This window comes from Octodon degus, unplaced genomic scaffold (assembly GCF_000260255.1).
Source record: "Octodon degus isolate 3935 unplaced genomic scaffold, OctDeg1.0 scaffold00086, whole genome shotgun sequence".
NCBI classification, from domain to species: domain Eukaryota; kingdom Metazoa; phylum Chordata; class Mammalia; order Rodentia; family Octodontidae; genus Octodon; species Octodon degus.
In genome coordinates, this window is record NW_004524662.1 from 7,050,030 (window position 1) to 7,077,586 (window position 27,557).

General features: G+C 33.6%; 1 protein-coding gene across 4 annotated transcripts in view; it reads right to left on the reverse strand.

The window, feature by feature from the left end:
- Positions 1–27,557, reverse strand: part of Akap6 (A-kinase anchoring protein 6) — a 425,557-nt gene that overhangs the window by 30,551 nt on the left and 367,449 nt on the right. For all 4 annotated transcript variants that reach the window (XM_023721810.1, XM_004637098.2, XM_023721809.1 and 1 more), the window contains one exon: positions 25,475–25,690. In XM_023721810.1, the coding sequence (XP_023577578.1) occupies positions 25,475–25,690 (216 nt within the window). The remainder of the gene's footprint in view (positions 1–25,474; positions 25,691–27,557) is intronic.

Below are 27,557 nucleotides of genomic sequence, written 5' to 3' on the forward strand. Positions count from 1 at the left end.
AGGTGGATGTACACGACTAGAAATAACCAAGAAGAAGCAGGGAAGGTGGGATACTTAGATTGGCATTTTAAAAGATTACTCAAGATTCAGGCTAAAGAACAAACTGGAAGGAGAGAAAAGTTGAAGAGGGAAAGCTACTGCAGTGATGGAGGGAAGGCTAAGTATAATGGACACTAACATTTATTGAATGCTTTCTTTGTACCAGGCAATATTGGGAGCACTTTGTATGTATTAATCCATTATTGAGCTTTCCCTTTCCAACTTTTCTCTCCTTCCAGTTTGTTCTTCAGCCTGAATCCTAAGTAATCTTTTAAAATACTAATCTAAGTAGCCCACCTTACCTGCTTCTTCATGGTTATTTCCAGTCATGTCCATTGTTAGCTTGGACTGAGGTGTTAAGAGAGCAGTTAGGAAAATGTGGAAGGATTTGAGAGCTCTTTATAAAGCAAAACCAATGAGAGCCAACGACGACATGAATAGACTACCACTGAGTGAAGTGCCAGTGGTGATCTATGTTCTTTGGCTGTACACGACTGAAGAGATTATATCTCTTCTTGAGATCCACAGCATTGGAGAAGGATCTTAGGAGGATATTCTTTCTAGGCAGGGAAGATCAACAGGAGTTTTGAGTAAAACTGAGTTTGAAATGTCTCTGGGAAATCTCAGAAGAACTATAGCAATACATATATACAAAATACATATTATATATTATACATTATACCTTATATTATATATATATATATATATATATATATATATAGTGTGTGTGTGTGTGTGTGTGTGTGTGTGTGTGTGTGTGCAGGGGCAGAGGGTTCAATCCCCAGGTCTGCCGTGCCGGCCCCACCCCCAGAGCTCACTGAGATGTCAATTGAGACTGGGTGTGGTGGTGTGTGTCTGTAATCCCAGCTCTTAGGAGGCTGTAAACAGAAGAATCACTACAAATCCGATCTAGTAGTGAGACCCTGAACATCCTGTAGACCCTTCCCTAAAAATAAAAAAAAAAGAATATCACACATGTGTTATGGGTAGAGGAAAATAAACAAAAGAAGAGGAAAGATCAATGTACACAAAACATCAGAGCCAGGCATGGTGGCACCCACCTGTAATCCCAGCACTTGAAAGGCTGAGGCATGAGGAGCACTTTGGGTTTCAGGCAAGCCTGAGCTACAAAACCTAGCTCAAGGCCAGCCTGAGCTATTTAGAGACACTTTGACTCTCTATTAAAAAAAAAAAAAGAAAGAAGGTAGAAACTAGGGAACAGGAAGTATTTGAAATGGATGCTAAACTCTGAGTTAGGCAGGTTACATAAAAGAATTGCTTTTCATAAAGTAAGGTAGTTTACCATAGAAAGATTTTAAACCTAGAAAAATATAAAGAAGATAATAAAAATTATTTTAATATTCTAGTGATAACTCCATAAATGGAACCTAATTATATATAAACACATGTACATATTATGAAATCAAGACCATTCATGCATTCAGTGTACGATCAGCATCATATACATAGCCTCTTTTTCCCTCTGTACTGTATCATAGTTTTCAATGCATAAAAGATGTCTGAGAACCACGATTTTTTTTTTTTTTTGAGGAACCGGGGATTGAACTCAGGCCCTTGTGCTTGTCAGGGAAGCACTTATTCCACTGAGCCATCCCTCCGGGCCCAGAACCATGATTTTTAAAAATGATTTTAAAAACCATTAAAAGTTAACTTCAAACCTATACTGTTAACATTCATATGATTTCTAATTTTTGAGGGGCTTAAAGTATAATAAGGTAAACACTTTCCTAAGTATTGTTCAGATTACTAATACTAAACTCAGTGTGTGAACACTTTTCAGGGTAATCATAAAGAACAAAAGATTACAGGTAACAGTGTACAACCAACTCTCACCTAACACTGGGATTTGGCTTTAATTTTGGTGGCTTTTAAAAAGGTAGCAACTGAGAAGCTATGTTTCTTTGTATTCTTTTCATTACTAGTTAGGTTGGATACCTTTTCATCTTAGTACTAGTTGTAATTATTACTTTGTCAATTATTTGATTATATTTTTTGCCTTCTTTTTTGAGACAGGGCCTCACTCTGAAGTTCAGGCTGGCTTTTAACTCACTTTGTAACCCACGCTACTCAGAAACTCACATGGATTTCTCATGACTTAGCCACCCAACTGCTGGTATTACAGGGGTACACCGCTATGCCCAGCCTCTTTGCCTACTTTTCTAATATTTAGAAATGGATAGACAGGCTACTAATTTTACAAAAGTTTTATAGTCAGAATATGATCAGGTTTGGAAGGTTACAAATACTGATTTACAAGTAAAATGAAACTTCACATATTCTTGATAAATTAGATAACACAATTACAATATCATTTCAATTATTTAAGCCAGACAGTAGTCTATTGAGTAGACTCAAGGAGGCAGTTGGCGACAAGCCCACTAGCAAGGAATCTACTCTAGCCATTAGGTGATTATGACTGGGTGAGGGAAAAAATAACCATTTTGAAATCAACCCAGCACACTCTTCTTGTCTAATAACTACTCTTCACTAAAAAAGTCTTACTAAAGTCTTGTCCAAGTTGGAAAAAGGACCTATCTCTGACTTTAGCCCCTTTTTCTTTTCCTGTCTCCAATAAACAGGTAAGCAAAATGAGTAAGACTTTCCAAGGTGACAGTCCAGGGCATAATCCCATTAAAAGACTGATGACTAACTTTAAAATTAGGTAAAATGTCTTCTCCTACATTCTTTATTACTATACCCACAGGATGTATTGTAGTAGAATTATAGATTAGCACTGAAAGCACAAAGATATCTGAGGAAGAATTCTTAGGAAATCCCAAAGAGAATAGTAAAGACAAACAACAGCAAGATAATTTGAAGCTCAGTATAAAAGAATTACAACTATAGAAAACATGAAATATAGCTCAGCTCCTACCCAAGTTAACATAAAAATCACATAAAGGTTTATTTATCACAGTTTCTATAGACTTGTATATCTTGTTCAAGTTTCTTATTTTTATTTTTATGTATTTATTTGTTATGTATTTGGTACAGGGCCTCACTACACAGACAGACTCATAGTGATGCTCCTGTTTTCAGCCTTCCAAGCACTGGGATTATAGGCATGCACCACCACGCCCAGTCTGCATCAGCGTCAGCCCACCCGGGGAGCAGGCCCGGCATGGCACACCGGGGATCCAGTCCTTGCATCTGCCTAAGCAGGCACTTTAATCTGCTGAGTTAGCTGGCTGGCCTTGTTCAATTTTCAATGGCAACAAAAATTTACAATACATAATAAAAGAAAATAGAAAGTAATCTGAAGATACAGTAAATATTAGAACAAGACTCAATATGACAGAGTTTTGAATTATAAGAGGAGACGTATATGGACACAAATTATGGCATATGGATGTATGAGAAAGTCATGAAGAAACCCATAATGTTCTTTAGATAACAGGCACCAAAATTATAATTTAAAAAGAAAAAACAGGGCCGGCCAAATAGCTCAGTGGATTAAAGCACCTGCTTAGGCAGACACAAGGACCAGGAGGTCAATCCCCAGGCCTGCTGTGTTGGCCCCAGCCCTGGGGCATGCTGAGAAGTCGATTGAGACTGGGTGTGATGGTGCACACCTGTAACCCCAGCACTTGGGAGGCTGTAAACAGGAGGATCACTAAGAGTCTGATCTACACAGTGAGACCCAGTACACCCTGTACACCCTGTCCTAAATACAAATAAATAGATAAATATAAAAATCAAAACAGGAAAAAAAGGAAAAAATGTGATAAACAAGTTATAAAAATGATATATTAATACAACTATGTTAATAAAGTAATAACTTTAAAAATGAATAATTTGAATAACTCAATTAAAATATAAAGATTATTAGGGCTGATTAAATATAAGGCCCAACTATACATGACTTATAGGAATCCAATTTATATAGAAATCCTCAGATAGGTCATGACATTAAAGAGAAAAAGGTATACAGTAGTAACATTAATAAAAAGAAAACTGGAGTAGCTATATTAATTTTAGACAAAGCAGATTTAAAACAAGGAATATTAGCAACAATAAAGGAACACTTCATAATAAAGGGGCAATTACTTAAAAAGCTATACAACTTTATTTATTTATTTATTTATTTATTTATTTATTTATTTATTTTTGTGGAACCAGGGATTGAACTCAGGCCCTTGTACTTGCCAGGAAAGTGCTTATTCTACTGAGCTATCTTCCCGGCCCTACAACTTTAAATATGTATTCATTTAACAACAGAATATTCAAACACATAAGGCAAAAATTGATAGAACTTCAAAAATAAATAAAAAGTCTATTAGAATTGGCTATTGAAATACTTCTCTTTCAGTATCTGATAGATAAATGGGTAGAAAATCACTAAGGAGGTGAATTACCTGAACAGCACTATTAAGCAACTGAATTCTAACTGACACTGATAGAATATTCCATCCAACAACAGCAGAATACACATTCCTCTCAAGCTTGCAACAAACTTTCACTAAAGGGCCCTACAATTTGGGTCATAAAACATACCTTAACAAAAGTAAAATAACAGAAATTATACCGTATATGGCCTTAGACCATAATGAATTTAAACTAGAAATCATTAAAAAATATTTGTAAGGTCCCCAAATACTGAGAAATCAAACAATGTACTTATAATTTTTTTTCTTTTTTTGTACAGTGTCTTACTACGCAGCTGAGACTTACAGTGATTCTCTTGTTTTCAGCCTCCCCACCGCTGAGATTACAGGAGTATGCCACTATGCCTGGATTTGGTCACTGGCTTAGCACGCCTGATAGTGGAACTGATGCAGCACGTGGTACCAGGGGTCGAATCCCAGTCCCTGCCCTTGCCTGAGCATGTGGTTAGTCCTCTGAGCTATCTCACTGGCCCTACAATGTACTTCTAAATAATGTAAGTTAAAGAAGTCTCAAACAATTTAAATCCATTTTGAACTAAATAAATATGAAAACACAACATATCAAAATTGATGGGATGCAAGGAAGGTAGTTTTTAGAGAGAAATTATAGTATTATATACATTATAGATTTATATAATATAGTATTATATAAATTATAGTATTATATATGCAGATATATGCATATATATATATATGTATGAAGGACCTACAAATCAGTAACTTAAGCTACCATCTTAGAAATAACTGAAAACAACTTAAACCTAAATGAAGTAATAGTAAGAGTAATATATATTGAACAGAAATCAATGCAATTGAAAATGAGGGTATAGCAGAGAAAACCAATTAATCAACCAGTATTGAGAGGTTGAGCATACAATTTGTTCATCTGCGTTAGCTTAGACTCATTCAATCTTGCTGGAAATGATTAGGGTAAGGGTGGATGGTTATATGAACTAATGAGTCCATCATTTAAGACAAGATTTTTCTCATTTATTACTTCTCTATCATTTGTTCATGTTTATTAAATGAAGATATATTAATAGCTCTATTAATTGGGATTGTCAAATTGACTATATTAAATACTCTAGGGGGGCTGGGGAGATGGCGCTGTGGAATAAGTGCTTCCCTGGCAAGTGCAAGGCCTGAGTTCAATCCCCGGTTCCACAAAAAAAAAAAAAAAAAAAAAGACTCTAGGAGATTTGCAAGCACACTTCTGTGTTTTTCTATGGGTGGTGTTTCTAGAGATGATTGGCATGTAGACCAGTGAACTGAAGGAGGAGGTCCTATCTGGAGTAGGCATGGTATCATCTAACAGGCTTGCAGCATGGACGGAATGAAAGGTGAAGAAGGAAGTCAACCTGCATTTGAAAGGCCCCATGCTGCTTGCACACGTGTTTTGCCACTGCCACCACCTGTGGACTTCAGCTTGTTCAGCCTTTCAGTACAGACTCATACCAGAGTCTTTCCATAAAGCTTCTAGGCCTTTAGTCTTAGACTAGCTCTGCATCCTTTATCCCTCTGATTCTCTGCCTTCTAATTTCTTGAACAGAGCAGCAACTGAATCCTGTTAAATATATATAAAATTCATTCTGTTCCTCCAGAGAACTATAACCAATACAACTTCTTGCTATGCTAAGCAATGTATTACATCTGGACCATCATAAGGATAAGACTTGGTTGCCAAAATAACAAAGTAATAATGGTCCTAACATTGATTGGCCATGTGGCAGCAGCTATTTCAAATTGTTCACACATTAATTCAGTTAAAGCATACATAATTTACAAAATATATAGTATTGCTCTGTCTTCCAGTACAGTCACAGCCCTACTAAGTGGGAGAGTCCAGCCAAGCTTCTATTCAACATACCCTACAGTAGTACTCATGGAGATTATTCAACTTCTTTTAAAAAACTCTGCTTTGTCTGTTGGAAGTCCTTACCTGAAAAACATGTCTTATATCTAGCATACTTCTTCAATTTCAGTTTAAAACATTTCTCCCTTTTTGTGTCTGATACATAGAGGAGGGAGGACTCATAGAGCTTTATATTTTCATATATTTGTAGAAAAATACTAAAGGATTTATAAAAGAAACAAATTTATTTGAGATTATTTTTAAAAGAGCTTTTTGGTATTTGAAGGTGGCTAGAAATACTCTACAGGAGAGAGCTGATTTTGACATGTATAAAGATTTTCTTAACAACCATCTCTCTTGTAAGTAATTAAGTACAAGTAATTACATAATTACTTGATTATGTAGCAGCACTAAAATTTTACAGGAGGTTTTTCACTTAAACTCTAGCCTTGTAAAATAATTGCCACAAGTCAAAATTATTCTATGAATGCAGTAATTCTACTTTAATTTTTTTGAGGGGCAGTTGTGGTAGTAGAATCTAAGTATATTTATTTTTTAGTAACTAGAAGCATAGAAATGCAAAATTTAATAATATGTCACTTTGTTCAGATGGTGACTTAAAAACTTAGGATGAATCCTCAAGTTATAATGGTGAAAAACATCTAGATGGGAAATGAATTTTAAGCCAATGTTACATTACAGGATAATTTCTTTGATCATATATTTCTAAAATCATTCATTTGATTATACTGAGAACCTTATTACTTTAGTCAAAAATAGAATTTTAAAATATTTTTATGCTTTTCAATAATTATCACCAAATAATATAACTGAAATACATGAAACGTATTAGAAATTAATAAAATTCACAAAACATTACTTAAGCTTAGGTAACATAATCTGTGGGTTTCCCCTTTTTCTTTCTTTTATTCCTTTTCTAAAGTGAGCTGTCTCATCATTGCAAATTTTCTCAAGTTCTTAGAACTCTAATTAAAATGTGGTAATTGGTTATGTTACCTCAATTACCATGATGCATGGACATTGATGCAAAGTGACACCAATTGAATCCCTTGGGTGTTTTACCCTGGGGCCATCCCATTTACCGTGGCCTTATTATTTTCAATTATGTGACTAGATGTGTTGCATACTTTCAAGGCCAATAGACGTGTAAGGTTTTTCTGGACCCAAGGTTTTACTTCACTGTTAGTGCTCTTGAGTAGAAGGGCAAGGGGGGGGGGGAACCGCACTACTTTTATGGAGAAAAAAGAACTTAAACCCTAAATTTAGTAGAGATTCAAAGGCACACTTAGTGAACTAAAAGTATACCAAGAATGGAGATGATTTCTGTTTTAAACATTTATTTGAAAAGCAAGAATGATTTGCTACTGGTAACTACTCGTTCCAGCTAAGAAAATAGTGATGGGACCATCTAGAGGCGTTGTGAGACTTACACAGAAGATGATGCAGACAGGAAAGAAAGTTTTCTTGTACTTCAGATAAAGGTTTGGGTTTGCAATAGGGCCAAGCAGAGCCTTACTGAATACTTTCCAGATGTATATCATGAGAAAGCTGTCTTCAGCATGAACATGAATACTCTGAAATAGTTACCCAATAAAGTGTTTCTCAGTGGAAACACTACTGCCATTTGTAAGGAAAATCTATTTGTGTACAAAGGCTTGTCCCACTGGTTTTTGTTTTCTTCTCAGGCCAACCCATTCAATGCCAGTGATATCCTCAGTGGTCATAAATTGACCCCTAGACATTCTTCTAAACAATCTTGGCAGAATTATATGAATAAAAGTTGTAAAACTGGAACAAGCTAAACATGTTCATAATAAACTTTTTCATAAAACATTGGAGTAATTAAGACATTATCAGGGGATATCATCAATAAATAGAATGTGATACTTTTTTACATGTTTAATTTTCTGAGAATAATTCTTATGTCTTCATTTCTTTTCTTTTCAAGATTACATTCTCAGATTTCCAAAATACTAACACAAACTATCCTGTCCTTTTACTTATTAGTTAATATCTTGGTTTTTACTATCAACCGATAGTATAGCACTTAATTGGGAAAACTTTAAGAGAAGGGAATTTTACTTACAAAGACCTAAACCTGGTAGATCAGGAATTTATGGCAGAATCCCAGGATATTGTCATTCAATGCCTTAAAAACCTTATATTTGCAATGCTTCATACTCTCTCAACTAAGCCTCACTGATATATTGACAGGACATTTTTTCCCTTCAATTTTGTCTTTGGATTCAAGAAAGTTCCAACAGTGAACCAAGAAAGGACATATCCTATTACTTTAAGAAACAATTTTGAAGTAAAAAATATTGAATGCTGGAATCCAAAGTGTTTCATTAGAAAATGCATGATTCAAGTGTAAACATTGGGGTTGGAGAGATAGCTGAGTGGCCTAAGCACCTGCCTGGTAAGTGCAAGGATGTGGGTTTGATCCCCGTACTGCATATTGTTCCTGCTACAGAACCCTGGGTGTGCCGTGCCAGCCCCTGAGACTGGGTGTGGTGGTGCATGCCTGTAATCCCAGTGCTGCAGAGGCTGAGACAGGAGGATCACTATGAGTCTAAACTGCACAGGGAGAACTTATATCAAATAAATAAGCAAATGATTTTTAAAAATTTTAAATGTAAACATTAATTTAAATTAATAATAATTTTTAAATTATTCAAATTTTAAAAATTTTCACTTCAATTATACAAAAGAAACATCTCCCCCCTTAAGCTTTACTTTTTCAATTTAGTAATTTCTCATTGAAAATTTTCCAAATAATGTCAATAATTAAATTCATCCATGTATTGTTTCTGATGAACCCACTCTTTATATAAGAGTCAAGGGATGAAAGTATTAGATTTATTTTCAAATAGAATTCCTTAACTAATCTAACATAGTTTAAAACCTCAGATAACATATCATGCACAAATTTTTAGGGTTGACAAACTAATAGAAAATAGTACAATAGCTCAAATTACTGTGCTTTCATTTCATTATGTAATTCTTGTATTCAATTAAAAAAGAAATCCAGATAGTTCCCCCCCAAAACAAGATGGAGAATAAGTCGAAGTTGTTAATGAAGAACAGAGTGATCAACTGAAGTATTTTTAGGAGGGAAAAAATGGCACGAACATTTATTTTTTTTTAAGAGCTAAAAGAAGATGTAGGTCTAGAGTAGATACACATCTTCCTCCATTCTATATGTATGACCTGAGATAATTTCCCTACTTGTTAAAAATTTTACATCTTCATCTGTAGCAGTTATGAAAATTAAGACAATGTAAGCAAATTGGTAACTGTGACTATAATATATTACACACTCATACTGCTAGCAAGTAACAATAGCCTCTCTTAGGTACTGATGGATATAATATATTTGGCTTTTGAGAACTAAGCTTTCCCAGAATATTAAACAAATTAGTAAGAAAAATAACCTGAAAAACTTCTCATGTTGTATCACACTCCCTTGTGTTAGTAATTTTGTAGGTTTTCATGAGGCCTTTAGTTAATCCTAGATTGAACCTGTTCGATATAGAGATGGCTATTGAGATAGCTTTTGAAAATGGAAATTCCATTTCTGGTGTATACAAATAACTGCTGGAAAACTAGCCTTCTAGGGGGTGGTGAATGAAAGAAAGAGACAGGAAAAGGAATATTGTGGGATTTTCCTGCTTCAAGGTAATATGGTGAGATTTTTGGACTTATATGTAAACATAAGAAGTATATAATTCTTTATGCCTATTTTAAAAATATATTCTTATTTTTAAATGTTTTTTATCATATTCTGTAGCGACTTAAAGTTCAACATATCAATACTTGAGGAAAAATACCTGTTCCATATTATGCCTAAGATGTTTCATATGCAGACAGATAGTGAGGTTAAGCTTAACAGCCTAAGTTGTATGGTAATAACAATAAGCCTGTCTTCTGGATGGTTAACAACCTAAGTTTGCAGACCAAAATTAGAGAAAAAGGAGGGCCACAAGGAAAGCCAACATTTTGGCCCTAGCCTTCTAAGGTCAAGTAAGACTCAGGACATATGAGAACTTGTACTATAATGTCATGTAACTCGGCAGTGTCCCAAATTTTCTGATCAAGGAGATTATGGGGCCAAAGAGGAGAGTGATCGATGATGTAGAGTATGCCTAAGGAGAGTCACATGGAGAGAAAACATTCTCTCAGGCTTTCACAGACAGCACATTGGCCAAGCAATGGCCATGACTCATCCACATGGCTGACACTGACAAAGGTTCTGAGGTACAGGATCTCAGGATAAATCCTGAGGGAATTTCACTGACCTTATCAGACCAAAAAGCTACAACTCTTGTTGCATAAATCCTGCTTTACCTTGGTCTTAACCATAAAAATGAAATATAAGAAGTAAAGCCATGCTGTTATGCTGAGCTCTAGGGGACTCAGGTCAACAATTTCTGACATTGCCAGTCAAGCGGAAGACCCAATACTATTATGGGCTACTGGACTCTTTTAGAATATTTTGCTGAGTTTACACACCTATAATATTCAAATAACGGAACTTAATTAAAAAAAGGGTATGCAGATGTATGTCCATTTTGTATCTGTGTATTCAAAGTGGCTAGGATAGATATATAGTTACATTCTCTTAATGAATAGAGTGGTTTGTTCTAATGGTGTTTGTAAATAGGATATCATGTCTGCATCTTGTACAGCAATTAACCACTAGGAAGAATGTATGCAATGTGTTAATTATTGAAACTGTCCTACCAATTTGATTTGAAACTGTCTCATTGCTATTTATCAATAAAATTATGGAAAAAAATAAAATGAATAAAAAAATTTTAAAAAAGAAAACTAGCCTTCTAACTACTTATGCTACAGATGTTAGGACTTTCTTTGAGGCATGTGTGAATTTAATAAGTAAGAATCCTTGCATACTTCAGGGAAATGCTTAAATAATAACAACTAGCTTGTCAACAAGCTATCATTGGTCAACTAATACACATGGAAGACAGTAGTTCTCTTATCTCCTACTTTGAAAGGGAAATATTTGCAAATATTTATTTATTTTTCTTTGGGCCCACAAAAGAAATCATTACTTTTTCTGACATAGTTAGATATGGTTAATTTGTGGCATTTAAAATTTCTTCATATATTACAATGATAAAGGCACTTGATTTACAGTTTTCTAAACTATATTGAAAAGTGAAATGTAATTTCAAATTCCAGTTAGCTTAATTTTTATTTATAAAAGTCTTTTTCATTTACATGATGTACAGGTGGCTATAAGTGTAGGAGATGTAGCTCACTGACATGTGAAAGGTCCTGTTTTCAATTCCTAGCACTGACCAAAAAAAGTAATATACAGTAGTAATATATGCAGTATTTTTATGATTGAAGAAGACTTCAATCTTGGGGAGTTAGTTCAGGTTATTGATTCAGAAGCCTGACTTTGGAGCTAGACCTCCTGGGTTCAAATCCCAGATCAATTACAAACTGACAGGTAACTTGACAACTGCTGAAAATTTCTTTGCCTCAATGTTTTCTTCTATAACCTTGAGGAGATATGAATTATATGTACATATATGTATATGTATTATACAGATAGTAAAGGCATAAATTACTCTTAATTTGGATATCACTTAGAACTATGCCAGATATATTTCAAGTGCTATGTATTAACTATCGTTACTATAATTTAGTCTTTCAGAAAAGGAATTCCATTTTCATTTACTTCTTCCAAGGCAAGGATACTCACTGTCAGGTGCCAAGATAAACTCTTTCTAAGTAAAAATACTGAATACATTTGTGCATTTTAAAAACAGACCTTTGTTGAAGTAAAATCTTCATAAAGTGAAAAATTTTTGCATATATTTAACATGTAAAATACACATATATACACAAAACTACTATGTAGAATCATGATCTCCTTAAATGTTCCTCATTATTTGTTACACATTGATTTCTCCAAAAGCCACAATTTTTTTACTTTTGTGTCTTAAACTTGTGAATTTTTTCTATTTTTTAAAAATTTCCACAAAGGTCAGTAATCATTTTTACTTCATTTTTGTATGTGGTGCAATTAAAATGATATGCATCATTCATTGACTTTATTCACCTTTATCAAAGTCGTATTGGTCATGTTAGTTCCTTGCATTTCCAAATAAATTTTATAATCAGCTTACAAATTTACTCACTTCTTAATCACTAGAATTTTCATGGGGCTTTTGCTGACTGTATGGATAAATTTGTTGACATTTGGTATCATAACAATATTATATTCTGGTCCTGTGTACAATATAGTTCATCATTAATTTAGTTATTGCTTAACCCTTTGGAGGTTGTAACTGATCTGGCAAATACAAATCCTTTTGTACATACTGTTAAAGGACAATACTTGAACTACAAGCCCTGCAGTGTTTATTTTGGGGACAATATTTTATTGGTTTATGCACACAATTTGACAATATAGTTTATTGGATAAATTCCTAAGAATGTTTTATTTTGCTACTATTGCACATAGCACATAGCAATGTTTAAAATTTCAATTTATTGTTATTGATAATATAGTACATAGAACATAATTGATGACTTATATTGATCATGTGACCAATAACTTGCTTAAGTTACTTTATTAGTTATAGGATTTTTTGAAAGACTTTTTGAGCCCTTTTTCTCTACATAGTGATGAGATGTATGAATAAAGATAACTTTACTGTTTAATTTTTAAATGGCTTTATTTCTTTTTCTTGTTTTATTGCATTGGCTAAAATTTCAGGGTAATATCAAATAGAAAGAATGCAATTATACATTCATGTCGAACTGTTCCTTATCTTCAGAGAAAAGTACTGTCTTTTACCATTAACTGATAATATTAACTACAGAGTATTTGGAGATACCCTTTACTCAGTCATAGGAGTTCCTATTTTATTTTTAGGCTTCTCAGAGTTTTTATCAGGATAGATGCTGGATTTTTGAGAACCTATTGAGATAACTGTTTGCTTTCCTTTTCTAAGCCTGTTAATATAATAAATTACATTGACTTTATTCAAAGACTAAACTATGTATTTATAGGACAAATTTGACATGATCATGATCTATTTTATATGTATTTATTTGATAAAATTCTGTTTTAAATGTTTTTATCTATATTCATGAGGCATATCAGAAAGTCATTAGTACGTTTGTATTGTCTTTGCCTGATTTTGGTCTCTGAGCACATCTATCTAGAGAATAAAAATGGGAAGCAGTCATTCTTTTTCAATTTTCTAGAAGAATTATCATAAAATCACTGTTTTTCCCTTAAATATTTATCATAACTCATATGAAGAATCATCTATATATAGAATTTTCTTTGTGTAAAAGTTTTAAGTTTATAGTTCAATTTATTTAGTACATATAAAATTTTTAATAATATTTTCTTTTATTTAAAATTAGAAAATACAGAAATTTGTCTCTTATTTTTTTTAAATTTTTTAATTTATGTGTGTGTGTGTGTGTGTGTGTGTGTGTGTGTGTGGCCAGCTCAGCCCACCAGAAGGCACGGCTGGCTGGCATGTGGTGCTAGGGGACTGAACCGTGGTCCCTTTGCTTTGCTAAGCTTGTTCAAATAGGTGCTTTAGACCACTGAGCCATCTCACCGGCCCCTTGTCTCTTATTTCTAATACTGACAATTTGTTTCTTTTATATTTCTTATTCAGTCTAGCTGGAGGCTGATTAAATTCATTAATCTTCTAATAAAAAAACTTCATTTTACTAATCTTTATTGTTTTTTTGTCTTCTATTTCATTGACGTTTGTTTTCATCTTTATTTTTTACTTTTTTTATTTACTATGGGATAATTTTTTTTTCCTCTCTGAGTTTCATAAGGTTAAAGCTAACATGATTGTTTGGTGGCACCTGATAAATTTTCTTTTTTAAAATTTTTTATTCATTTTAATGAGAAAAAAATATAAAATAACAATGAAAAAGCTTCAAATAGGTTAGTAGGACAGTTATAATAATCAATACATTGTATAGTGTTGTCTTCAGAGTAGTTATTCAGAGGACAAGATGCAGACATATCTAAACAATATTAGTACAAACCTTTCTTCTCATTGAACTAGAGAAAATAGCTGTAAATCTATCCTAACAATTCTGTATATCCATATTTTTTTCACTACAAAATGGTCCTTTATTTATATCCCGCTTTTTGTTTCATTTTGTCAGAGATGGGTGTTCCATTGCTGTTAGAGAATCCATATTTGGAGAAGTCTTTAAAGGACCTTTTGATACTTGATGCCAGTCCAAAGACTGTAGGTACTTGAATTCAGCAAAATAACCCAATATAGACCAATAGTCCATAATAGTAGCGAGTTACCAGCACAACTGGCAATTGTCCAAACTTGTTGACTTGAGCTTTTTATAGCTCAGCATACTAATATAGCTTTACTTTTTATACCTCGTGGTTACACTTTTCTGTTAAGTGGTTAAGACCAAGTTAAGGCAAGACCTGTATAACTAAAAATGTAACTTTTGCTATCTGATAAGGTCAGTCAAATCCCCTCAGGATTTACCCTGCAAACATGTACAGCACCTTGTGGATCTTTGCCCTATAAATTTTCATTTGCCTTTTTTATTTCTATGCAGTTCAAATTATAGTTGGTTACAAATAACCAATAAAAACCTGAAAAAAATGTTCAAGATTTCTTACCATTAGAGAAATGCAAACTGAAATGACACTGAGATTCCATCTTACTCCAAAAAAAAGTCTACTATCAAGAAATCAAATAATAGCAAATGTTGGTGAGGTACAAGAGAAAAGAAAACTTTTTACATTGTTTTGTGGGACTGTAAACTAGTAAAGCCACAGGTGAAATCATTATAGAGGTTCATAAAACAAACAAACCAACAAACACCCGTGAAAAATACAAATTCTACTCAACACAGCTATTCCTCTTCTAGCTATCCTCCCTGAAGAGTTACAACCTTCATATTGCAATGTTGCATGCATAATGATGTTTAAAGCAGCATACCTTATAATAACTAAACCTTGGAAGTTATCCACATGTCCATCAATAGATGAATAAGTAAAGACAATATTGTATTTAAACACAACAGAATACTACTCTGTGATAAAATTTGAGTTCTTGTAGAAAAATGGATGCACATTGATACCATAATGATAAGTGAAATAAATCAAACACACAAACTTAAATATCACATGATTTCTTATATAAGAAACTCAAAAAATAAGTCATTAAAGAGCAAAGTAAAAGATATATAAAAGGAAACAGTGAGATGGATATTTTGCAAATAATATGCACTTGAATATGATAAAGGTTATTTATGTGAAACCAATATCTAGCATTATACTAAAAGGGAAAAACTAAAAGTATCCTATAAAACCAAGAACAAGATAGAAATGTCCACTATCATCTCTTCTATTCAACATAGCACTTGAAACATTAGCCAGAGCAATTAGGCAAGGGAAAGAAATAAAATGGATACATTTAGGAGAGGAATAATACATATTGTCATTATGTGCAGATGATGTGATATTCTAAATAGAAGACTCAAAGAACTCTATGAAAAAACTCTTAGAATTAATAACCAACTTCAGCAAAGTTGTGGGAGACAAAATCAACACATAAAAAGCACTAATAACTGTGCATATCAACAGTGAAAGAGATGAGAAGGAAATTATGAAAACAATACCATACAGTCACTTCAAGAAAAATAAAATAGGAATTAACTTAAGAAACATGTGAAAGATCTTTATGAAGAAAACTATAGTACTCTGAAGGAGATTAAAGAAGACATCAAAAAACTGAAAGATGTCCCTTGTTTCTAGACAGAACCAATATTGTCATATGGACATATTTTCAAAATTGTTATACAGATTCAGTGTATTTCTGATTAAAATAGAAACAGCATATCTTATAGTTTTATGATAAACAATCTTAAAATTCATATGGAACTAGAACTGACATAGAATATCAAAAGTAGTAAGAGCAAAGCAGGAAGCATAACAAAACGAATTCAAGCTATACTACAAAGCAATAGTGGTAAAACAGCATGGTACTGACACCAAAAAAGACACATGGATCGGTGGAACTGAACTGAAGATACAGAAATCTTCCCAAATACATTCAGCTATTTGACAAAGGGCCCAAAGGCATATGTTGGAGAAAACATAGCCTATTGATCAAGTGATGTTGGAAAAACTGGTTACCTATTTGTAGACGAATGGAGCTGGATGCTTATCTCTCACAATACATTAAACTAAAATAAAAATGAATCAAAGATCTAAACATTAAAAGAGAAATATTGAGCCTTCTGGAAGATAAAATAGCTAAAACATTGAAGGCATAAGTGTATTAAAGATTTTTCTGAGCAGTTTACTAATATCTTGACTACACAAAGAACTTAAAAGAAAACTAAGCCACCTAAAATTGAAGACCCAGCCAAGGAATGGGCTAGAGAAATGAACGAACACTTCACAAAGGAAAATATACAAATGATTGCCAAATACGTGTGTGTGTGTGTGTGTGTGTGTGTGTGTGTGTGTGTGTGTGTTCAAAATCTCTGGTCATTAGAGAATTGTAAATTAAAACAATGCTGATATTCCATCTTCAGAAAGAATGGCAATCCTTAGGAAATCAAACCATAAGAAATACTGGTGTGGCTGTGGTGAAAAAGGAAACCCTATATTGTTGGTAGGAATGCAAACTAGTACAACCATTATGGAAATCAGTTTTGCAATGTTTCTCAAAGAACTGAAATTAGAAATTCCATGCAACTCAGCTATGCCTCTGCTAGGTATCTTCCTCAAAGAGCTTGAGTTATCATACTACAGCAACATATTCATACCAATGATTATGTTGGCACATTTCCTAATAGCTAGATCTGAGAAGCAGCCTGTGTACCTATCTACAGATGATTTGATAGAGAAAATGTGGTATTTATATATAATGGTATACCATCTATCTATAAATAATTACACATTTGAGACATTTGCAGGAAGATGGATGCACTTGGAAAATACAATAATGTTGAGTGAAATAAACTAGATGCACAAACTTAAGTACTGTGTAGTATTTCTCATTTCAGTGACTGTAGGTTATATGTAAATGTTATGTCATTTAAAAATTTTTATTTTTCTTTTAAGTTGATATACAGTAATTGTCCCAGTATACTTTACATTAAATACTTCACCATCCTCAGATATTTTTGTGCTTGGGAAACTGGAATCAGATCTCTATTCCACCCCTTACTATGGAACAGCTTTCTCATTTTCCTTTTTAATTCTTTGACCTCAACCAGCAGTACTGTCAAAAACAATAAAAGTGTCAAGAAGATCACTTTTAACCTATAGTGTGTTATATACTTTCCAAGTATTTTAGGATTTTCCAGACATATTTGTATCTTTTATTTGTAACCTAATTCTACAATAGTCAAAGAGCATACTGATATAAAGTATTACTTAAGGCTTATTTTTTGATTCAGAGAGGTCAGTTAAAGATGCTCTGTGTGCATTTAAAAATGAATATATTTTGGCGCTGTTACATAACATCCTGCTTATTTCCCTTAATAATATCCCCTAGATTTGTCTACACTGTCACAGATGGCAGCATCTTCTTATTTTTAAGGCTGAATATTATACTGTTTCTTTTTTTATTCACCCATCATTGGATACTTCAGTTGTTTACAATTCTTGCTATGATAAATAATGAGGAAATGAACATGGCAGGTATTTTAATGAAGTGATGATTTCATTTCTTTCAGAGTTCCAGAAGAGGGACTATTGGGTCATATGGTAATTACTTTTAAGTTACCTTGGGAACTTTGCACAGTGGGTGTACTAATCTACTGTCCTACTAATGGTGTGCAGGGCTACAGTTTATCTACCTCATCACCAACAATTGTTATCTCTTGTTTTATTTAATGAAAGCTTTGGTGAAGCATTTTATATAATAATTTGGTCAAGTTGGTTTATAATATTACTCAAGTGCATTTTGTTCTACTGATTTTATGATCTATATTATTAAAAAAGATTGTTGAGTCTTTGCCCAAAACTATGAGGGATTTTGTGTGTGTGTGTGTGTGTGTCTTCAAAGTTGTACAAGTTCTTGCTTGGTAACTTTGTTTTAGACAGCAATGTTATATGCTTTTGACTGAAGTGAACTTTGAAAATTTTGGAACTTATTTCTGAAAAACTTGCTTATGTTTTCTTCATTTTAGGGATTTAAACTGCATAGCTATTAGGTCAACTGAAGTTATTTCATAGCTCACCAGTGTACTGTTTTTGCTTTTTTTACTGTATCTACTGTAGGAGAGTTTTATCACTATATTGTCAGATTTATTAATTTTTTTAGTGAAATCTAATTGGCCATTAATGTTATAAGTGCTTTTTCAGTAATTATAGTTTTAAATTCATAAGTTTTATTTCAGATAGATATCTTCAATTTCTACTTATTATTCACTTTTTTTCTGACATATTGAACTTACAGAATGCCAACTAACTTTAAATTTTAATCTGCTAATTCTATAGTCTATGCCATTTCTGGATCTGTTTATTTTGGCTGATACTTTTCTCATCACTTGAACTTCTTAAAAATTTTTTACATGCTTGGTAGGTTTTATTGGATGCCAAGGCACTACATATTTTATCTTGTTGGGTACTGGACACTTGTATTACTATAAATATTCCTGAGATTTCTCCTGGGATGCAAGAAAGTTACTTTGAAGCAGCTTTTTAAATTCAAGTCTTACTTTAACACTTTTTGAGTATGACTAGAACCAAACTTCATCTGTATTACCTATTACTGAGGCAAAAGCTTTCTCAGTACTCTATCTCATGCCTTGTGACTGAGGAAGATTTCTACACTGATAGAAAGGAAAGGGAACTATTCTGAGCCTTGTAAAAGCTGCATATTGCTCTAATCCTTTTTTTTTTTTTTTTTTCAGAACTGGGGATTGAACTCAGGTCCTTGCGCTTGCCAGGGAAGCATTTATTCTACTGAGCCATCTCCCTGGCCCCTTTTAATCCTTTTAGATGGCTCATTTTTTGAAGACTTGAGAGGACCCTTCTATCCTTGTAGCTCCCTATTTGTGAGCCCTCTCCTACTACCCTACCTGGCACAAAATTACATACCTTGGCCTCCCCAGATTCTGTGTAGAAGCTTTCAGTTTCCTTGAACTGGACCTGGGAATCTGGGGTTGACTTATCAGAAAAGAGAAGTTAAAATTTACTTTCTTAACACTTGTCTTATTTTTGACAGTGCTAGAGGTAGAGTGATAACTTGGAAGTCTTAAATATTTAACTTTAGTTCAAAACAATTAAATAAATCTACTGAGGAGAAAAATCATACTTCCTAGCAAGTTCTCTATCACTGAATTAAACCTGTATTACTCTTTGTTTTATTTTTAGACATATATATATATGTCTAATATATATATTCTGAATATATATATATATATTCAGATTGGTCTGGAACTTGCAGTTCTGGCTTAATCTCCAGAATAGGTGTGATTTCCAGAGTGTATCTTGCTTGTTTTTATTTTTGATGGTCTTCTGAAGATAAAACATTTTATAGAAATATAATGACACAAAAACCACCTCATGGGAACATAAGAATTTAGAATTAATATTGATACAATAACTCTATCAAGTGCCAGAATGAAGCAAAATTTATTTTAAAAAAGCATACAATCATTCATTCAGCAAATATTTATTAAACACCCAGTTCTGGCAAGTATATCACATATACTGGTGACATGATAGGAAAATATCTGTACACAGGCAGAGAAGAGAATAGTAGTGAAGATAGACAATGAACAATCTGAGAGATCACTCAGTAGTCTTTTATACTCTGCAAAGGCAGCATCATGCATTGGTGAATATTTTTCTGGTCATCTAAGGAACTTCAACTCTTTACCCAACCAGCAGGAATCAAAAGCAGAGAAACATTTCCAACTGAATGATGTACACTCAGTGTACTATTGGCATTTGTCTACTCTTTTCTCATCCATGTCTTTCTTTAGAGCAACTTTTATCATTTTTAGATTAAAAAAGACTTTAATTACAACTCTTATTATACCAAATAATATAGCCATTCAGCAGGTAACCTAAAGAAGCAGAACATTTTCTCTGCTTGCAATTTATATCTGCCTCTAAGTAGTACCCTAAGCTTCTAAGAAACATATCTGGTTTCTCAAACCCAAAAATCGTCTTTGTCATACAAGCATGACTTTTTTAAAAAAGCCTATGTTTGGTATGCAGAGATCTAGTCCTGCATCCTTGATCAAATGATTTCAAACAATAAAGAAAACCAGTTTTGTCTTTATGGTAAAAGTTTGAATGTGAGAATTTTGCTTGTGACAACTGATTTTTGCCTAAATTTTCTTATTACTATTACAATTTATATAGATTCATAAGTATAGAAATAATTTCAAAAACAAACAAATAAGCAAATTCTGGAAAGAAGAAAAGCATGCCAGTTAAATTGCTTCACAACAAATAGGCCATTAAAATAAAAGACAACCAATTATGTAGATTTGGATTACTGGCAATAACTTAGAAGTCTTAAGAAATTTAACTTCAGCTCAAACAATTAAACAGAATTACTGAGGAGAAAATCATCCCTTAGACTCAACATAGCTCCAGTATCAAGGAGAACAAGAAGGCTTACTGACTTCCTGACCCTTCTGTTCCTGAGTTCCCTTAATATCACATCAGATAGAAAATATTAAGTGACAATATAATATATAAGAAAAACTTATCCTAAGTGGGCATGTATTTTATTTATGTAATTAAAAAATGAGAGCTGAGCCTTCAATTAATAGTAACTAATCTCAATGTCATTTGTTGAACAACAACCTGTAAAACAATAATGAAACACCTGAAAAAAAAATAGAGAAAGCAATTCTACTCACAACAGCTTCAGCAAAATTAAATAGCTAGGAATTAACCTAACCAAACACATAATAGACTCCTATAATAAAAATTATGGAATGCTGAAGAAAGAAATTGAAGAAGATATCAGACAATGAAGAGATCTTTCTTTCTATCTTTATCAGAAGAACTAATATTGTTAGAATGAATGCATTACAAAAAGTAACTTATATTGCGGGACTGTCCTGCAACAATGTTGTATGTGGTTACATCTCTGGACTTATGTGTAAATATATATAATTCTTTATTCCTATTTTTAAATATATTTTAATTTTTTAAATTTTTTGTCATATTCTGTAGGGACTTAGTTTAACATATCAATACTTTATGAAAAATACCTGTTCCATATTATGCCTAAGATGTTTGATATTCAGACAGATAGTGAGGTTAAGCTCAACAGCCTAGGTTGCATGGTAATAACAATAAGCTTGTCTTCTGGAGGGTTAACAACCTAAGTTTGCAGATCAAAATTAGAGAAAAAAGAGGGCCACAAGGAAAGCCAACATTTTGGCCCCAGCCTTCCAAGGTCAATTAAGACTCAGGACATATGAGAACTTATACTGTAACGTCATGTAACTCAGTAGTGTCCTAAATTTTCTGATCAAGATTTTGGGGCCAAAGAGGAAAGTGATCAATGATGTAGAGTGTGCCTAAGGAGAGTCACAAGGAGACAGACTTTCACAGAGAGCACATTGGCCAAGCAATGACCATGACTCATCCACATGGCTGACACTGACAAAGGTTCTACAATCTGAGGTACAGGATCTCAGGATAAATCCTGAAGGAATTTCACTGACCTTATCAGACCCAAAAGCTACAACTCTTGTTGCATAGGTCCTGCTTTACTTTGGTCTTAACCATCCAGCAGAAAAGTATAAAAATGAAATATAAGAAGTAAAGCCATGCTGTTATGTTGAGCTGTAGGGAACTCAGGTCAACAATTTCTGACATTGCCGGTCAGCTGGAAGACCCAATACTATTAGGGACTACTGGACTATTTTGGAATATTTTGCTGAGTTCACACACCTATAATATTTAAATGATGGAATTAAACAAAAAGGGGATATAAATGAATAACCATTTTGTATCTGTGTATTCAAAATGATTAGGACAGATATATAGCTACATTCTCTTAATTCAAGGAATAGAGGGATTTGTTCTAATAGTGTTTGTAAATAGGATATCATGTCTACATCTTGTACAAGAAATAACCACTAGGAAGGCAATATGCAATGTGTTAATTACTGGAACTGTCCTACCAATTCAATTTGAAACTGTCTTATTGCTATTTATTTCTCAATAAAATTATGGGGAAAAAAAAGCAATCTATAGATTCAATGAAAATACCAACAGTGTTTTCCACAGAGCTAGAGAAAACAATCTTGAAATTCACATCATATTATATCAAAAAGACTGAGAGTGGCCAAAACAATCCTGAGAAAAATGCACAATGAAGGGGCCAGGGAGATGGCTCAGTAGTACAAGCACTTCCCTGGCAAGTGCAAGGGCCTGAGTTCAATCCCCAGTTCCGGGGAAAAAAAAAAAACAAAAAAACAAAAAAACAAAAAAAAAAAGCCCCACAATGTTGGAGGCATTACAATAGTGCAATTTAAATTATGCAACAAAGCCATACTAACAAAAACAACACGTCAATGGAATAAGCACTTGCCTGGTAAACACAAGGGCCTGAGTTCAATCTCCGGTTCCGCAAAAAAAAAAAAAAAAAAAAAAGAACTTACTGGGGCCAAAGAGCTGGTTCAGTGGAATAAGCACTTGCCTGGCAAGCGCAGTGGCCTGAGTTCAATCCCCAGTTCTGCAAAAAAAGCAAAAAAAAAAAAAAAAGCAAAAGAAAATAACAACATGGTGCTGTCAAAAAAAACCTGACATAAAGGTGAGTGGAATAGAACAGAAGATAGAGCAACAAACCCATGTATCTACAGTTATCTGATTTTTGATAAAGGAGCCAAAAATATATGTTGGAGAAAATAGACTTCTTGACAAATGGTGCTAGGAAAACTAGACATTCATATGCAAAAGATTGAAACTAGATCACTATCTTTTATCTTATATAAAATCAAGTTGAAATGGATCAGGACTAAATTTAAAGCCCATAACCTTTAAAAGTAATAAAAGATAATGCAGGGGAATACTTGAAGCCACAGGCCCATGTAAAGACTTCCTGAATAGGGCTCCTTTGGCATAGGGAACAGTATCAAGAATCAACAAATGGGATTATATTAAATTAAAAAGACTGCACAGTAAAGGAAAGAAACAATAGAGTGAAGAGACAACTTAGAGAATCGGCATATTCTTTACTACTCTCTGATAGAGGATTAATACCTAAAATATTTAAAGAATTAAAGTTACCCAAAAGCCATTAACTCCACCATAAAATGGACAAATATATTGAACAGACTCTTCTCAAAAGAATTTCAAATTGTCAGTAATTATATGAAAAATGTTTAATATCTTTAGCGATTGAAATGAAAATTTAAACTACTCTGAGAATCCATCTCGCCACTGTTGTAATCCTCAAAAACAATAAGAAAGCAAGCGAGCAAAGAAGCAACAAGAAAAACAAAACCAGAATAAATTAGAATTCTATTATCAAGAATAAAAAAAATAGGGGCCAGGGAGATGGCTCAGTAGTATAAGCACTTCCCTGGCAAGCGCAAGGGCCTGAATTCAATCCCTGGTTCTGCCAAAAAAATAAAAATAAAAAAAAAAAATAAAAACAATGAATACTGATAGGGATGTGGGAGACAAAGGAATTCTTTTACATTGTTGATGGGAGTGTAGACTATTACATTTGCTATGGAAATTAGTATGGAGATACCTTAGAAAATTAAAACTATTAATACCATTTGATCTAGCTATACCACTCAGCATATTCCTAAAAAGATTAAAGATGATATATTGTAGTGATACATGGACACCCATATTTATAGAAGCAAAATGTCTGATAGCTAAGAAGATTATTGAATCATAAAGAATAATGAAATCTTGCCATTTGAATTAAAAGAAAAAGATGATATTGGGGACCATCATGTTAAACAAAGAAGCCAGACTTGGAACATTAAATATTGAATGTTTTGTTTTACATAAGAAACATAAAATGTGAATAAATAAATGAATGAACTAAAAGAGAAATGATGAAAACTAGAAGGTAGACTTTTAGAACTAGGAAAGGGGGAAGGAGAATTGGGAGAGTCTAGTTAAGGGATTGAAAATGATCAAGATATATGCATATATCAGTTTCCCAAAATGAACACCACTGGGGCTGGGGTGATAGCTCAGTGGTCTCAGTGCCTGTCTGGCAAGCACAAGGTCCAGGGTTCAATCCCCAGTACCATATGTCATGCTGCCCCTGCCCCAGACCTGCGGAGACAGCCACTGACACCAGGCATGGTGGTACATGCCTGTAATCTCAGCACTAGGGAGGCTGAGACAGGAAGATAAAAAAAAAAAAAAGAAGAAGAAGAAAGAAAGAAAAATCAAACGAGCACCACTTCTTAGAAAAAGAAAAAAAGAATATGAAGGTTTTCTGAAAAAAATACATTCTATATTATAATGAAACAAGTTTTAGTCTTTTATAGTTCCTTTATGAAACAATAGCTTGAACCTGCACTCAATTTGGAAAATTCTTAAAAGGAACCACTACTTTTACAATGCTACATTAACACTCTAAGAAGAAACTTATTAGTTTTCAGCATTCTGCCAGAAGGAACTTCAAGCAGGAACACTGGGGGATTGGTGGAGAAATATGTGTGGTTAAGTTATCATGTAAGGGAATGGAAAAATAATACGTATTATTTCACTGCATTGTTTGCAGGGCATATACTTTGCTCCATGTACTTCAAGAGTATTAAGTCACTTTTGAGCAAAATATTCATGGAGTATTATATGATTAATGAATATCATTGGTGAAATAATGATAGAAATAATCAATGGCTTAGATGGCAAAATTGAGTGAAATCTACATGTGATAAAAAAGACAGAGGAATAGTTTGACCACTATAAGTATCTGTACTCTATCCCATGAATAAACTAAAAGGGAAGCACCTTAAAAAATGAGATAACACTGAAACACATTTCAGTTCCATGTTATAACAGAGTTTCATGTAGTGGTTAGGTATTCATTTAGCTACCAAAAACCCTTTTAAGATAAACATTTTCCAAACCCTAGGTAAATTTATCTTTTTGTAAAAGAGGAATTTGTTAGATTAAGAAAAAAAAAAAACTCACAGATTCTCTTCCCATTTTCTTTTGTAGCCGTGTTTGCCACTGGACAGCTTGCATGACAATGGCCTCCCACCTTCTTTCAAGATTTACGATGATCAACTGCATCGGCTGGTGGTCTGCGCTCAGATTGCAGGTTTCTCGGTCATCCAGAAGATGCTGGCACAACCGAAGGATGGAGGCCACGCCTCTGCGTCGCTGCTTGATTTCACGACAGAGAGACTGAAACGCACAGACAAATTGACCTATGAGTGGTTACAGGGCAGAGTTTCCTAAAATTTGAAACACGCTTCTATCACAATATCAAATTGTAGCCATAAGCTTAGCTATGAACAATAGCACAAGAAGTCTCCTTTAGGTTCAAGGCCACCTATACATAGCTAAGTAATGCTAGAGGACATAACCATGTCTTTTTCCTCTTTCTTTTTCACTGATTTCTCTCTATAACACATAGGTTCTTACCTAGACATCAATGTAATTAATAGTTCCTAACCTAATGAAATAACTCATCTATGTCATGTGAATGCCAAACAGGTGGTCATGATTTGATTCATGTTGAAAAGGAACACAAAATATAGAAACTCCACTGAAAGACAATAGAAATTTTCCAAATATATTCCTAGATTCTTGAAAAGGCAAATAGCTCAGATTTTTATTTTTATTTTAGTTTTTTGTACTGGGGATCAAACTCAAGATATTACACTTGTCAGGCAGGTGCTTATGTCACTCCCTGACCCTAGTTCAGGTTTTTTTTTTCAACTGACTAAAAATAAATTAATTAAGAATGCAAAGATTTTATATATAAAATCTATTACTTGAAAAAAAGGATAAGCAACATTTCTCTTTCAAAGCTTGATTAACAAGGCAATAATGTTCTGAAAACAGAAATTAAGTTACTGGATTATTACTGCACTTTCATTGGTGGCTGTGTTTCTTTTAATAGATATTCTCAGTCTTTAAGAAGGATATACATGTATCAAAATTGCATTTTGTCCCCAGAAGCATTTGTATTGCTGCAGTGACCCTAAACTGAACAATTCAAGCAAAATCGTGGGTACACATGTCTAAAAATATTATACCCCTGCTTTGCCTACGGACAGTGTATAAGTGATATTCTAATTCAAAGCCTTCAGGAGAAATGGTGATTATATCCGCAAACATCACTGCATTACTAATCTCCTTCTACTGCCACAATTGGACTGCTCTAACATTTAACAGATTGCTTATTAATCAACAAGGGTAAACAAGACAATGCAATTTCATTTAGAGTGAGAGTTTTAATGCCTATAAGTATTTGTGCTTAAAATGTTAATCTGGATAAGGCTTCATTAGAAGAAGTCTTAAAATGATTAAGTGCAGTTCATTGAAATGTGCATGGAGTGGAGGAAGTAGATCGGCAGGTGGACGTTTCATATGGATGTTCCATTTATTGATATAATGCATGCTACAGTCATTTAAGTGACCCTAACTCAGTAATAGCTGAAATTCTATTATTCCTATAATGAGAGAACCCTGTACCTTTAATATTTCTGAATTTTAAATAAGGGGAATGACAAATTCCCAAACCTCTATTTATGGCAAAATATGACTAGGAATTTTATTATTCGATTTATACAGCAGTCTCAGTTATGTTTCCTGAATTTATCTTTATTTATTTTCCTAGGGTTCATTACTATTTTGCTATATAACTCCTAATATAACTACCATGTCTGACAAATTTTTTTTCTGATGCTATTCATTAGTTCAGTGCTGAGTGAGGGGAATCCCCTAGACATTCAGTGATAAAACTTGAGGGTCTACTATACCAGCAAGCATTATTTCTGTCTACTATCTCCTCCTCTGCCAAATGTTCATCCTCAATCCACATGCATGTTACTGTCTGCCTGCCTATCTGCCTCTGTCTGTTTTTCTGTCTCTGTCTCTGTCTATCTCTCTCTGTCTGTTTCTGTCTCTGTCTCTCTCTCTGTTTCTGTCTCTGTCTCTGTCTCTGTCTCTGTCTCTCTGTGTCTCTGTCTCTGTCTCTGTCTCTATCTCTCTGTGTCTCGGTCTCTGTCTCTTTCTCTCTCTCTGTCTCTCTCTCTCTGTCTCT